The sequence below is a fragment of the Lampetra fluviatilis genome, chromosome 7 (genome assembly GCF_964198595.1).
Source record: "Lampetra fluviatilis chromosome 7, kcLamFluv1.1, whole genome shotgun sequence".
Classification (NCBI taxonomy): Eukaryota; Metazoa; Chordata; class Hyperoartia; order Petromyzontiformes; family Petromyzontidae; genus Lampetra; species Lampetra fluviatilis.
In genome coordinates, this window is record NC_136281.1 from 9,616,622 (window position 1) to 9,629,094 (window position 12,473).

The following is a 12,473-nucleotide window of genomic DNA, read 5'->3' on the forward strand; positions in this document are numbered from 1 at the left end:
CCCCCCCCTCATCCTGAATTCATCTGTTATGCATTACAGTGCTGTATTTGTTAACGACTGTTTGCCCTTTTATGGTGATTTCCAGAACATGAGCTTCTGAACAGCAGTATAAATTTATGTTATGCTTCTAATGCGAAACAGCTGAACCTTTTCGCAGGCATCGTCAGCCTGTTCCCTGTGGCATCTGATAGGGCGGCTTGGCAGTGTTATCAATGGTTGTGGTAGCTCACAGCTATGTATACACTTGCGACTCTCTGGCAAACAGTTTCCAAGGACGTCCTTCTCGAAGTGTGGTAAAAATGCGTTCAGAAGAACTGTCGATTCAAATGCCACTTTGTCATTCGTCACAATCATCTTCTACTCATTAAAAATGTGCGAGTGACCCTTTGCTTTTATCTTGTTATGCATCCGCACTGGTAGAAAACACCAACAACGGATTTACCTCCTTGACTTGGACTGCTGCTTACCCGGGTGTGTTTGTATATGGGGACGTGTGGACGGTGTTCAGTGCAGTGAAGCCTTTGAGATTTGAGAGGAGATTTCAAAACCCATGTGCATGTGTGTGCTATGGATATATGATTGGACTATCCAGTGCAATGTGCCAGCAACTATACGAATAGGGAAAACCGATTCTTAAATTTTGACACTGGCAAAGGAGGTCCCATGATGTGCCAGAAACTTTAAACATTTTTACTCTTAATGCAAATAGCTTTTTGCATACACATTACAGGTGTTTAGATGTTTTGAAGTGTTTGTCTGAATGCCCAACGTGTACTAACGGGTAACAATTAATATGCCAATTTAATACTTCATCTGGAAACACGTTGCAGTGTAATATTTAGTAGGGCTACATATTGTGTACGATGTACACATTATACAGTCTCCCACTTTTACTCTATCTCTCTAGCCTCTAGATTTGCTTTGAAGAAGGGGTCCATTGCCTGAAATGTCACCTATTTATATATGGATGTATCTACCTTTCAAGGCAGTGTTATTGACAAATGCGTTGAGTTTTTGTGGTTTCTCTTTCATGGATACATGGGGTATAGTGTGGCAGTGGGGATAGTCGGTGAGTGAAGATGCTCTTGGATTAGGCGTGCCAAAGGAGAGAAGGCTGGCGGCGGCACTGTGTGGGAGTCAGTTTTGTTGCCAGATAGAAGGGTAAAAATCCAATTATCATATTTTTTACTGGCAAATGAGGTTCCAATGGTGTAAAGGCTTACCCCGAGCTCTCATACTCTGATGGTGCATTGTCTTTGAGTTGTGCGCCTTTTGGCATCATCTGGTCCAACCCATGTGAGACTAGGCTCTAAGGAAAGCTGTCTCGGGTGTGGACCAATCAACTTCAAGAACAGTGCATACATTATCAGAGTTATGTTTTTTGTTTGCATCATGACTGCAGGTATTGTGGTCTATGCAAACATGACTCCTTGTAAAAAAAAAGGTGTCAGTTTTGTTGCCAGATAGAAGGGTAAAAAAACAATTATCATATTTTTTACTGGCAAATGAGGTTCCAATGGTGTGTGGGAGTTGTTTGTAAGGAACGGTGCAGGGCGCTCCAGCACCAAGGCTCGCGGAGAGTGTGTTGTTGTAAGTTGGGAGGATGGCGGGGGGTCAAACGGGGTAGGGGTCATGTCTGCCCCTGGCTGTGGAGTCCTGGGGCAGATTGAAGGGGCGGCTTTTCTAATCGCCTCTTCCGTCCGCTTGTCTGCTTTTCTGCTGAGCTGAGCCGTCTGTCGCAGCACGGCGCCCCGTAATCACTGGGCTTTGTTGTCGCGCACTCTCAGATGGTTTATCAATTCAAAACTGTGAACGCGATTATTATTTTTTATTTAAAGCCGTTTTTGCTGCTCTGTAGGGCATTATCCTGTTATGATGACATTTCCCCCCACTTTAAACTTCAAATGCGGTGCACTCTTTATTTAAAGTTTGCGTTGTTATACTTTAGCGCAGATTCTTAATGTAATTAGTCATGTTAAATGCACTCACTTTGCGTTTATGCTTCAGCGTACCTTAAAAAAAAGTCCGTTGGTCAAGCACTGCTGGTAAAATACAGAAATATTACCTCGTTTTATACCAGTTATTTGTACATCATGAGTCAATACACCACACTACATCAATGTGTTTTGTGTACGGTAAAGGTGCAGCCGTGCAATTGCTCTCTCACACCACTGCCGGCAGAATGACCTCCACTACAGGGGGCTTGAGAGAAGCCCCTCTCGAGGGTACCTTAGCTGACCCTTACTTCATGTCCATATAATTTTGTTATATCTCACGTTTTTACAGAAAAAAAACACACACAACAACAGCTTCATCTATGCTGCACTGCTTTAGAAGCAGTCATTGTATCACAGCATTGAGTATCAAGGTATAATTAACACTTGATGACACACTGTCCTGGCTTCAAAGAAACCCAATATTGTTTTCCTTCTCCCCAAAAAATAGTTGTTTGAAATTGTTAGCATTTTTTTTCCATGAGCTGTTGAGTGTGGAGTGCGGTGGTGAATTGTAATGTTATGAGTTGTCAAGCAGTGCCCAGGGAATCACGGTACAGGTAGTCATCATTATAAACCTGTCATTCTGAGAACATCAGCAGTTGCAGATACAGTGCAGCCATGCTTTGTGAATATGTTTCTTTAAAGATGAATTTGTTTGGTTTCCGCTTGCTCACGTTTGTGCCCTCGGGTTTATTTTCCTATTCACCTCTTTTTTTTCTTTCTTCAATTTTACAAACAATTAATTGGCTCTTTCAATTTTGTTGGATTTTATTTGCGAGCAGTACCATGTTTTTTTGGTAGTAATTTTATGCTTAGATATTACAGATACATGTTTTGTGTATTAAAGCGGTTTCACGTTGAACATACTGTGCGTATATCTGGGCTGCATTGTATTTCATTTTCATTTACACATTCACAATCATCAGCCATGATCTGTCCACTGCTGGATGAACACTTCTCTAAGCCGTTGTCATCCCTCGTGGTCGCACAATGCTCTGGTTTTATCGCTCCATTTCGTCGCTTGGGTATGTAGTATATATATGTTTCTGCCTTTGCTGCCACTCCATTGTTAGTCTCAACCACTGGCCATCATCCCGTTTAGCAACGTGTTCTGTCCAAGCCTTCTTCTATTAACAGTCGATATGCTTGAGCTAATTGTGTATGTTCTTTGATTCTTGTGTACCTCTTCCTGTTTCTTCAGTGTAATTCCAAGCATGTGGAATCGCAGCATTGCCTCATCATAATCGTCCATTCGCAATACTGCACAGTATCACATCATCACACAATCGCACGTGCACATTACGCACAACTTGATGAGATTGAATTTCTTGAAGGCAAAAATCCGCTTACAGTGAACGAATTTTGAGCATGTGAATTATGTAGGTATTCTCAGACGCTCACATGTGGTGGTGTCTTGTGTGGCAGGGACGTGAAAAGCAATCTCTGGGAAAGGGTAGCGTGTAGTTCCACTGGGAGCCACATGATGTTGTAAAGGGCTCTGCTTGCCTTGCCTATGGCTCTGTATAATTTTCATACCATCTGGGCAAGACGCAGTCTGCCCGAAAATATTTTTGACCAAAATTATTCAATTCAAAATATGAACATGTATAAATGAAGCCATTGACCTGCAAGTTAAACTGACCTTCAGGCTTATTTGTGCTTGGAAGTTGCTTTCAGAAGGAAAACAAATGACAAAATGGCATGTTGGCTGCATTTACTTGTACTGCTGACTTTCTCCTTTGAGGCAGCTGAGTGAAGATATATGTTTTGGCCGGCAAACAATTGGGAGTTGTGATGCCATGTGGCCGAGGCATGTGAAACACCAGTTCCTTCTCAGGGCATTTACCGTTGGGTTCTGTTTAATGTTCTGCCTGTGCCCTCGCAGAGGAAAGCTCTGTGTTTCTTTGGCATGCGCAACAACGCATTTGGGAGCCCCCGTTGATGCTTTTCTGTTTATGCCAGTGTCCGCCACACCTGTGAATGCAAAGCTGTGACATATGTTTTCCACGTGTTTTCGTAGTGCTGTTCAACAGACACGGCTATTTTTGAGTAGTATAAACTTTCATGTACGTTAAAGATTGGCTGCAGCTGTCGTATGTGGGAAATATACTTGTGTTCATACACGACCTGCCAGGCATTTAGTCTCTCAGAGCAATTTAAAGTAAACAAAGCCCAACTTTAGATTACTCTTTGTTCTCTCAACATTCTGTCATTCTTAGAAAAGGTTTAGCTATAACTATTCAGCACTTGCTTGGAATTTAGAGCAGCATGTGGCATGTTTTTTTTATCCTTGGTTAGCACTGAAAATAGAAAGCAATCACTTTAAAGGGCCCAGGCTTTTCATTGTTAATATCTTGAACTCTCTGCAGGCTATTCAGACCAACTTTCAGGGTGATAGGCAGGCTTCTAACGGCCTCACAGCATGGAGCCACGCAGAAGCAACACAACTGCAAAGGTCGCACCCATACTCCTGCTTTCTCAACTGCCAATCTTGTCGTTGAATATTCGCTGCCAGCAATGTGTGCCTGCAAAGCGAATTAACTCCTTCTCATCCCGAGAATCACACGGAACAAGCGTGTATTCATCATGATTTACTCCCAGTGCAGTGTTCCAAGTACAGTGCGTGCTGTGTGCGCACAATGAACTTACCAGCTGCGCTGAACTTGAATGCACCGATGCGAAATAAAGCTGTAGTGATCGGGCTCTCTTTGTGCAGGACTAGTTTCATAAATCTCTCGAAAGAATGATGTACTTAACAGCTTTTTATATCTTTTATTTTCTCAAATTAATACTGGAACCACAAAGCAATGTACATGCCACGGCACAGCTGCGGGGTGGCTGTGCATATCTGCTTGCTCAGTGCCAAGAGCTGCCAGTGCATTAATGGCATCTTACATTGAGGCCAATGGCAAGCACACTCAATTTGTGTTCGAGCAGCGATGAAGACACCCGGGCCTGTTTCCCAGTTGCCACCGAGTGCACCAATAATTTCCTGCAGTCTTTGGGGTGGAGAGTTATCACAGCTTTACAAGAGAGAATAAGCAGAATTAATATCATAACTTTTTCTCGATTTGCATGATTTGTTTATGACATCGTGGCTTTCAAGTGTTTATTGAAAGGTGTCTTGAAATAGAGTGGACAGCTTGCATGCACCGTTGGCACTGTATTATAACGCACTACCCATTTGACTTTGTTGACGCGAAGGTAATATAAATAAATGAAACATTAATAAAGCAAAGTTAATGCATTGTTTTTATGAATTACTTTAAAATAATGGAATCTGAATAAATATGTACTGTTCAATCAACCGTGATAAATCAAAATAAATACAATGTTAGATTTATTTTAATACTACCTTATGTCACTAATTTGAACATTATAAAACAGCACTTATAATTTACTTACAAAAATAATCGTCCTTTTTTTCTACAGTTTCTAAAGTCTATGGCAAAATAGAGATTGGTTCTAAATGCAAGGATAATCGTCATCGTCGTCATCATCATCTTCATCCAACGTTAGCTCCTCTTTCACTTCAGCATGAGTGATAACAAGAACAATATCTCATCAGCCTTCACTCTGGATTCAGCTATCACAATTTATTTTCAAGGCCACTACAAGACTAGCTTGTTTTTTTTTCCTTTTGAAAATGTCATCGTCTTTCAACGTACATGTTTGGTCTGCCTTACTCTTCCATTTTGCTTTGCCAGACAACGCCCTGGCATTCTTTCCCTCTTGAGTTATGTGTGTTGTTGATTGTGGCATTACAAGCACCGTTCTGTGTAGGGCAAATAATTGCATAATGAGCTTAAACTAGGACTTTGACATTGCTGCTTTCGAAAGCGTTGACTGTTGGGTTTGCCATCTGTCATGGGTATCTGTATCGTGGATCTCTTAATGGCTTGCAGTGCACATCGTGAATGTTAGTGCGCACTCCCTCCCTTCCCCCCCACTGTAGATAAAAAAAATATGGCACAGCTCTCAGACGTGGTTTCGGGTCGTACCGCGTGTTGTTATTCGGCACGACATCCGATGCTTCTCGCTGCACGCGCTTGGAGACGTGATGCCCAACGTTTAATCGCTTCACGTGCTGGGCGCTTCTTCAGTTACGGAATAATCCTTGAACTGAAGGGTTCCTGAAAGAAGCTCCCACCACATTGCATGAAACGTCAGACATCATGCCGAACAACATGCGGCACAACCTGGAAAACATCAGAGAGAGCCACACACAAACAACTGCGAAAACCTTCACAGTGTTGCAACTGTGGTAGTCTTCATTGTGCAAGCAATAGCTTGCAATACTCTGGTGCACGCGTAGTCCTCTAACATTCTGACTGGCGCAGTAGCCTGTCATTGCATCTGTTGTAACGTGTTTTCTATTGGCCAATATAATGCAAAGGGGACAGCGATTGATTCAACCTTTTTATCAGTGGCTGTACACTTGCACAGTACTAATGGGGAGATGTCACCATGTATTTATGTTGTGATTATCTCAAGGATAAAAACATTTAGGCTGCTGACAATGTTGTGTACCAACATGCCAATAGAATTTATGCGCATCGGAATTGCTGAGTAATATGAGGGCAAAGCAAAAGTAATTGATACTTTGTGCGTAATGTCAAAAAAAGTACAACAATGTGTGTTTACTTTTGAAGTTAGGTTTGTGAGCTTGTTACGGCCATATAAACGTTAAGAACAGACTGCTTGCATGTTGGCGGATATTGGTGAGGCAACACAATGGATGCATGTAGAATATCTGTACAATGTGACAACAATGCCCTTCTCTACATAACTAAGATTAAAACTCAGCCCGACAAGCCTACAATTTCCATCCTAAGTCCATGCATTTGTGGGCCCAAATACTCATCGCCATTTACTCCTGAAAACACAAATATAAAAAGATGGTCTCTCGCATGTTTAGCAATAGGATGATTCGCTGGGGGATGATTAGCTATCACTTTATTTATACACATTTTGTAGCATTGTTTGTCAATTCACTGTGTTTCATCAACAAACTTTTCAATCCATCACCAATTAAAGCCAGTTTCTTAATTAATTATTCATTCAAATCTTTATTTTCTAAAATTTTCATGAAGAGTTGGAACTTTTGCAAAAGAAAAGTGCAATGTTGTTTCCTAAAAAAAAAACAACCACGTAAAATTAAATTCCATGTCATTGAATAGTCTGTGGTTTCCTTGAGAACACGACATTTAGATTTCATCAAAACCCCACGAATTGTAATGCACACAAATTCAATCAACCGTCATGTACAATTAGCACGATAAATTACGTTTATTTGCAAATGCGTTGTCTTTTGTGACTGTAGAACGTTTGTGTTGTTTTGCAATTTCACAAAATGTCATTCCATGTAAAATTGCCTGTGAAGGGGGATTTTCCCCAGTGCGCAGACACCTTGATATTTCCCGGCATGATGTGTAATTTCCCTCTCTTCCCCACAGAGCGTGAGCACTGGTCCGCGATACATCTGCGACCCGTCCGTCTTCGCCTTCCGCTCGCTCAGTACGCTCAACCCCATGGCCCCGATGACCCCGGTGGAGGAGCCCTCCTGTGCCTGATGCCCTGGCAACTCCGACAGGGCTGTTATTGCTCTCCCCCTGGCACGGCTCTCCAGCCGACTCCAGGCTTTATCCCGACTGGGCTTGCACAGAGCGATGTCAAGCCGGCGCGCCGAGAGGCGGCTCTCAAACTCTAGCGGGGCTCCGTCAAGGCGACGAGGAGGAAGAGGGAAGATTTCTCGTCAAAAAATGTTGAGCCTGCTCTACTTGGCTTTGTGCAAAAGACACTCCCTCACCCTTTAGGGCTGTCGAAACTGCTTCGGGCAATGAAGCAGAATCGTGCACAAGTTTTTCCTCATCAGTTTTTCTTGTTGTTTCAAGGCAGTTGGATGCATCGACAACTAAACTTCTGCCATTCAGCAGCTTTTTACTAATCTGATCTCAGGATTGAGCAGCGCACGACACACATGCCGTGCTTCTACTAGAGGTCTAGGTGCCTCCCGAATCTCTCTTGGAAGCGGACATTGCTGCCTGGCCACTTTTCTGAATGCACACAAAAGTCTTGGAGTGCAGTGGCACATTCTCTTGCTTTTCTTTTCAATTTTTGTGGACCCTGTGTTTTGTGTTGGCTGCTGACTGGGCCCTTGGCCTGCAGGGAGATTGATGCAAGGGGTGACCCAACACCTCTTATCAGCAGGAGAGCAGGAGGAAACAGGCCCTATTTGACCACGTGATTTAGTGGGCTGACCTTTACAAAAAGCCGGCCTCGCCTGAACATTTGTCTCCTGTCCTTTTAATTCAGGGAAGAAAAAAAACATTACATTTGAATGTTCCTTTCTCTCACGTGTCTTGCATTGTATTGCCAGTTTCACTGCAGGTCTCCTGCTCCCCCCAACCCACTAAGTGTGCTCAGGCAAACTTACTACATCGTCATTTTCAAGGACAAGAGTTCCTTTTTGTGACTGCTGCAGAGCTACTGTAATAGCTCTTTTGCATTTTGATGCAACTGATTTTTCTTTTCAGAGCCAAGCAGAACTCTTGCAATTGTATTCGACTCATCCTCTTGCAAACATGAAGACTTTAAAACAACCATGTTGAAAATAACTTGAGGCAACATTGAGGAATATTAAATAGCAACCAACCATACATATGTGGAATTTTTTGTTTTGTTTTAGAGCATATCGCTATTGATTAAGATTGTTTGATGGAAGTTTTTGGCAGTTGATTTCAAAGTGAAATGGTTTAGGTTTTTTAACGTTTCTCTATTTTTGTTGAAAAAAATATGACTGATAAAATCAACCACGTTAAAAGGACAATTTAAAATACAAAAAAATGTCAATGTCTTCAGATTTTTGTTGTAACCTTCAGGAAACCACAGCCGATAATAGTTGCACTCAATAACTAAGCCTTAATACGTCACATTTCCTTAGCTCAAGTTCAGGAACCGGTCACAACTGACTGGGTTTTCAAGCCTTTTTTCCCCTTCTAGTTTTTGTTCACGACATTTCTATGTCTCTATGAACACACACGATGTTTGTGCTTTTTATTTTCTCTAGTCGCTACGAAGCAAAAAAAGAATACAAGTTCCGTTCAGTTATTGATTGGCATGTTAGTCGATGTTAATTAACGTTTAAAATGTAATCTCGCTTATAACCGTAATAAAAAGTAGTCTGTGATTGTTGTGGAACAGTGGTTTTTGCAATCCGTTGTTGTAGTGGAGGTGCCGTTACTGTGATTTTTTGACTTATTTCCTTTTAAACCCATTGCGGGTTTCGTTTTAATGCATGAAAAAGCTCTGCAGAGCAGATATGTGCGTCGTCTTTCTTTTCTGCCCCCTTTGTTTTCGTTCGTCTAGGCAGGATGGAAAAAAATACGTTGTGTTAAGAAGTACAAAGCAAGTATAGTCGACTAGTCCTCATGGAAATCTTGTAACAAACAAAAATATAAGTAGCGTTCGGTATTGCTGTGCTGTATTAGTGTTTCTAAACGTGTTGCTAAAGCTGCTAACTTCCACGTGTGAGGATGTTTTAAGATGTAAATATTTGCACAAATGCTTCAACTCCTACTATTATCCCCTTGCTACTTTTTTTGTATGGCAGGCTCAGCCTGAATTAGCTAATAATGCTTGTTTTAAAAAGCAGCATAGCTTTTGTAAAGTGTAGTCACGTGACCTGCGATGATTATATACACCTGCATTTCACCTATGGTCTAAGTCCGTGCTTTTGGGGGGGGGGGGGATTTTTGTTTTCTAAGGTGGCATATGTTTCATTCAGTAGTCGATTGTTTTAACTCTTGGTTAGATAGGCGTTGTTATTTTTTTTAACAATACATTTAATTTTATTGCATCACACATATTTTGAATTGGATTCTTTTGTATGCATTTTATATACGTCTACGGAAAAAAGAGAAAATCATTTGTTTGTCAAACTCGAGAAACATTTAGCACGGTTAATGTGTATGGGGGGGAGGGGCGGGGGGGTCTAGCACTGAACAGGGAGCGGCAGTACGTAAAGCTGTGTCTGGCGGCAGGAATTGCAAACGTTGTTACGCGGCTTCTCTAAAGCACGTTTTAACTACGACTGTTTCCCCTCTACCCTTTGTTACATGAAATGTTCCTCCTATTAGAAACAAAGTCTAGAGATGTGCACGCAATATTTAACTAATCACGTTGCCATAAAAATGTATGTAAAAAAATCAATCCCGCTTTCCTCCTCCCTGAACAGTTCTTACCAATTGAAATTCAGAGTTACTTTGAAAGTTGTTTAGGAATTTTTGTTACTTTTATTTCTGCTTTCGTTGACAATTGCTTCGGAATATTTCACGAATGGACAATTACAGAAACGTAACATCATACGAGTGGATGCCATCAATTGGGCAGTTACATGCAGCCTGCGCGAGGCAGGTGTAAAGGGGGTCTATTTATTGATACAATGGCTTTTGCTTGTCGATTTAGTCGACGTGCGGTGCGCATCTCTCGGGCTGGGGGGGGGGGATGCCGCACATTTTCATTCAGGTGGGTTCGCACGCAGCACGGAACCAATCACAACACACCGTGTGACCCGAACGTAAAGTTTTCCACCACAGTGGCGTCAACGCGCTTGATGTAATGACGTAAAGGCACTTGATATGTTCTTTCACACAAGTCCAGGGTCGTGCCGGTGTGAGCTCACCATTGTAGCACCTTGGCTGTGATTCAGTCACTATTTAAGATATAAGCAAGTGATTCAAAGTGATGGTTGAGCAAATGTATGCCATGTACTCGATAGATATTGTACATGTTTTACACATTTTCTGGATGGGAACTTTGTATTTGCTTCCCACTTATTTTTTGCATGTTTTGGTCAGATGCATGGACCGATTAATACAAAAAACATCTGCATTTCGGGTCTTAAAAAAGATGACCTTGTCAAGGTAAATGAAGCTACGATGTTGTCATTTTTTTATATTGTTTTGGGGAATTTATATCAGCTCGATTCTTTTGTTTATACTACATTTCCTCGTCTTTGATCAGGATGCATTCTCTCATGTGCATCGTAAATGGTGCCGGCTGAATTCATGTTGAGATTGGTTAAATACAAAAAAAGGATGTACATAAATGTAAACTTCATATTTCAAGCACTTTATGCAGTTGTTTTTGGCTAAAAGAAAAAAAATATTAAGTACCTCAGTGTTTGTTTCCCTCAACCCCTAATTCTCTTAAGGTACAACAGTCCCAGTGGTAGAGAAATGGTGCATTCTAGAACTAATACTTATAATGCCACAATTTCAAGTGTCCACAATGCGTTACAAACTTTAAAAGATTTTTCAAAAGCATCATCAATCCTTTGGTAAGTGTTTCATCGTTAAAAAATATTTGGACAAGGTACATCCAGAAGCATGCATTTTAACACTGAATATTAATGAAAACCTCTTTAAAACCAGAGGTCATGATGTCACGTGAAATTTTGGAAATCTTTTCATGTGGATATTTGCCAGTACTCCACAAGCAGCCTTGCTTCACAAACGTACTGTTTTCTTCAACTGGGTATGTTTTTGGATTGTCTTGCTTTTGCAATACACGATGTTACAGTGGCTTAATGTCAGTCTCTCTGTGTCATCATTTGTAAAACCAGTTTAGAGAAGAGCCTCAAGAAAACCCACTTCTCCCTAACCGTAGCCCATGAAGATGCACATGTATTACCGTAAAAGAAATGTTACAAATAATGTGTCTGTTAAACTATATCTACATTTTAGATTAATATGGTCAGTGTAGCCATTATAGATTTGTTTTAACCCCTTAATGTCAATTCTTTTATTAGTCACTTTAAATCAGATTTGTGTTTATATTTTGTTACAACTTAGTTCACTTTTGGAAATTAAGGCTCCTCTGAACTGACTGCCATAACTTCACGCACTTTCAGGAAAGTGCATTGCTAACTCAGGATTTTTTAGCCAAGGCCAGTGTCCAAATGAAACTTGGTAGATTTACAACAATAAAACAGCTGAATGTACACACAGATGACTTCACCGAGCTGACTGACATACCTCATCTCTTTCAAATAAACAACATAGATTGCATTTTATATTTGAGACAGGGACATTGTAGCGATGGCTTTTATTGTATTCTCTCAGTAACAAAAAGCTTTTATTAAATATTATATTTGTGTAACTTTTTTATACATGATATAGGTAGTGACTACAATGCTGTGTAAACAACATTTGTCTACTCATGCCCCATCTTTCCTCCTATGTTGATTTTGGACAGTTACCAATAAAATATTTTACAGTGTTTACATTTTTTGTCCAGTTTTGTATATATTACAACGATGGTTAAGCTTGAAATCGTCTCATAAGACTGAGCGGTAATGCGAAAGAGCATAACAGTGAATGCACAAAGTAATGCCAAATGTTTTTTCAGTTTCAAGACTTTATTTCAGGGGTGTTCTGCATTGGGATTTGTCACCAAGAGCATAAATGAGTGATT

The 12,473-nt window shown here is 40.9% G+C and overlaps 1 protein-coding gene across 1 annotated transcript in view; it reads left to right on the top strand.

Moving 5' to 3' along the window:
* The window catches only part of LOC144933541 (uncharacterized), a 103,847-nt gene extending 91,591 nt beyond the window's left edge, over positions 1–12,256 (top strand). Inside the window, exon 6 of the mRNA XM_078858431.1 lies at positions 7,454–12,256. Within this exon, the coding sequence (XP_078714557.1) occupies positions 7,454–7,570 (117 nt within the window). The 3' untranslated portion in view covers positions 7,571–12,256. The remainder of the gene's footprint in view (positions 1–7,453) is intronic.
* Positions 12,257–12,473: the final 217 nt, after the last annotated feature.